Source organism: Didymella exigua (assembly GCF_010094145.1).
Source record: "Didymella exigua CBS 183.55 unplaced genomic scaffold M421scaffold_64, whole genome shotgun sequence".
NCBI lineage: Eukaryota > Fungi > Ascomycota > Dothideomycetes > Pleosporales > Didymellaceae > Didymella > Didymella exigua.
Genome location: NW_022984838.1, coordinates 24,558 through 25,547, shown reverse-complemented (window position 1 = coordinate 25,547; position 990 = coordinate 24,558). Strand labels below are relative to the sequence as shown.

At 45.9% G+C, this 990-nt stretch overlaps 1 protein-coding gene across 1 annotated transcript; it reads right to left on the bottom strand.

Moving 5' to 3' along the window:
* Positions 1-185: 185 nt before the first annotated feature.
* On the bottom strand, positions 186-541 carry M421DRAFT_426695 (uncharacterized protein). Its single transcript, XM_033594475.1, has 2 exons — positions 460-541; positions 186-410 (listed from the first exon to the last, which is right to left on the bottom strand). The coding sequence occupies exons 1-2, from the start codon at positions 497-499 to the stop codon at positions 259-261; spliced, it is 192 nt and encodes a 63-aa protein (XP_033442877.1). The 5' UTR covers positions 500-541; the 3' UTR covers positions 186-258.
* Between the last annotated feature and the right edge of the window lie 449 nt (positions 542-990).

The window sequence follows — 990 nt, the reverse complement described above, 5'->3', positions numbered from 1 at the left end:
TGTGCACGTTGTAGTCGTGTACGCTGTACTTGGCTCTAGTGTCCTCTACCAGCTTAAACCACGCGCCAATTGTCTCTGGATCCTCCTGCAGTATCCTCTGCCTATCTTTAGCTCGATTGAAGGCCATCTTAAGCTCAGCTGAGCGCGTTACAAAGCGCTCAGCCCAGTGCTTGCCAACCGGCTGCCCACCGCGTACACCCAACACTTTATCAGCCATATCTGCTACCTCGCACAGCCGGGGCGCGAATCCTCGCGAATCTAGGTTAAGGATATATTAGACAATTGTTTGCTCTTCTGTAAGCGTAAGTTTGCGGCTGTTAGGTGCTTGTTTAAGGATAAATGGGGCTCCTCTAACGCGTGCAGAGAGAATGCATTGTTTAACATTAAAAGCGCGCGCAGCTGCTCTCTAGCTTTTAAATTGTTTTAAATAAAGAGCTTTGAGGGCAAGGTTAACTCTACCTTCGTGTTCACGTAGTAACGCGTTATGTGGTTGAGGCATGTTGCAACAAAGAGGGTGTTCGTTGTGCCAAGACATTTTGAGCTGTTGGGTGGTTTGAGCTGTTAGGTGGTGGAATACGTTAGTTATTAAGCGTAGAAGGTTTTAAGCTTAATATTCCTTACTAAGACACTAAGTTAAGATTCTTTGCTAGGGCTCTAGTAGCCTAAATATTAGAAAATATAAGAATATTATTTAAGAATAACGTGCTTCACAAGCGAGCGGCGCACCCAAGCGAGCGGCGCACTTTCTCCAGCGCAGCGCACGCACCGCGACGTAGTGCAACACCATCACAAATTCCTATAATATACGTAACAGGATAATATTATTTATAAGCATCGCTATTATCTACATCCACTATTTCTACCTTGCAGGTGCAGGAGTTATGCCCAATCTCGCTGCAACAGCTGCAGCGCCTCTCTGCGCGCACCCTCTTTGCAGGTGTCTTGCTGTCCTTACAACTACTACCCTCCTTTTTAGTAATTAAGTTAGAT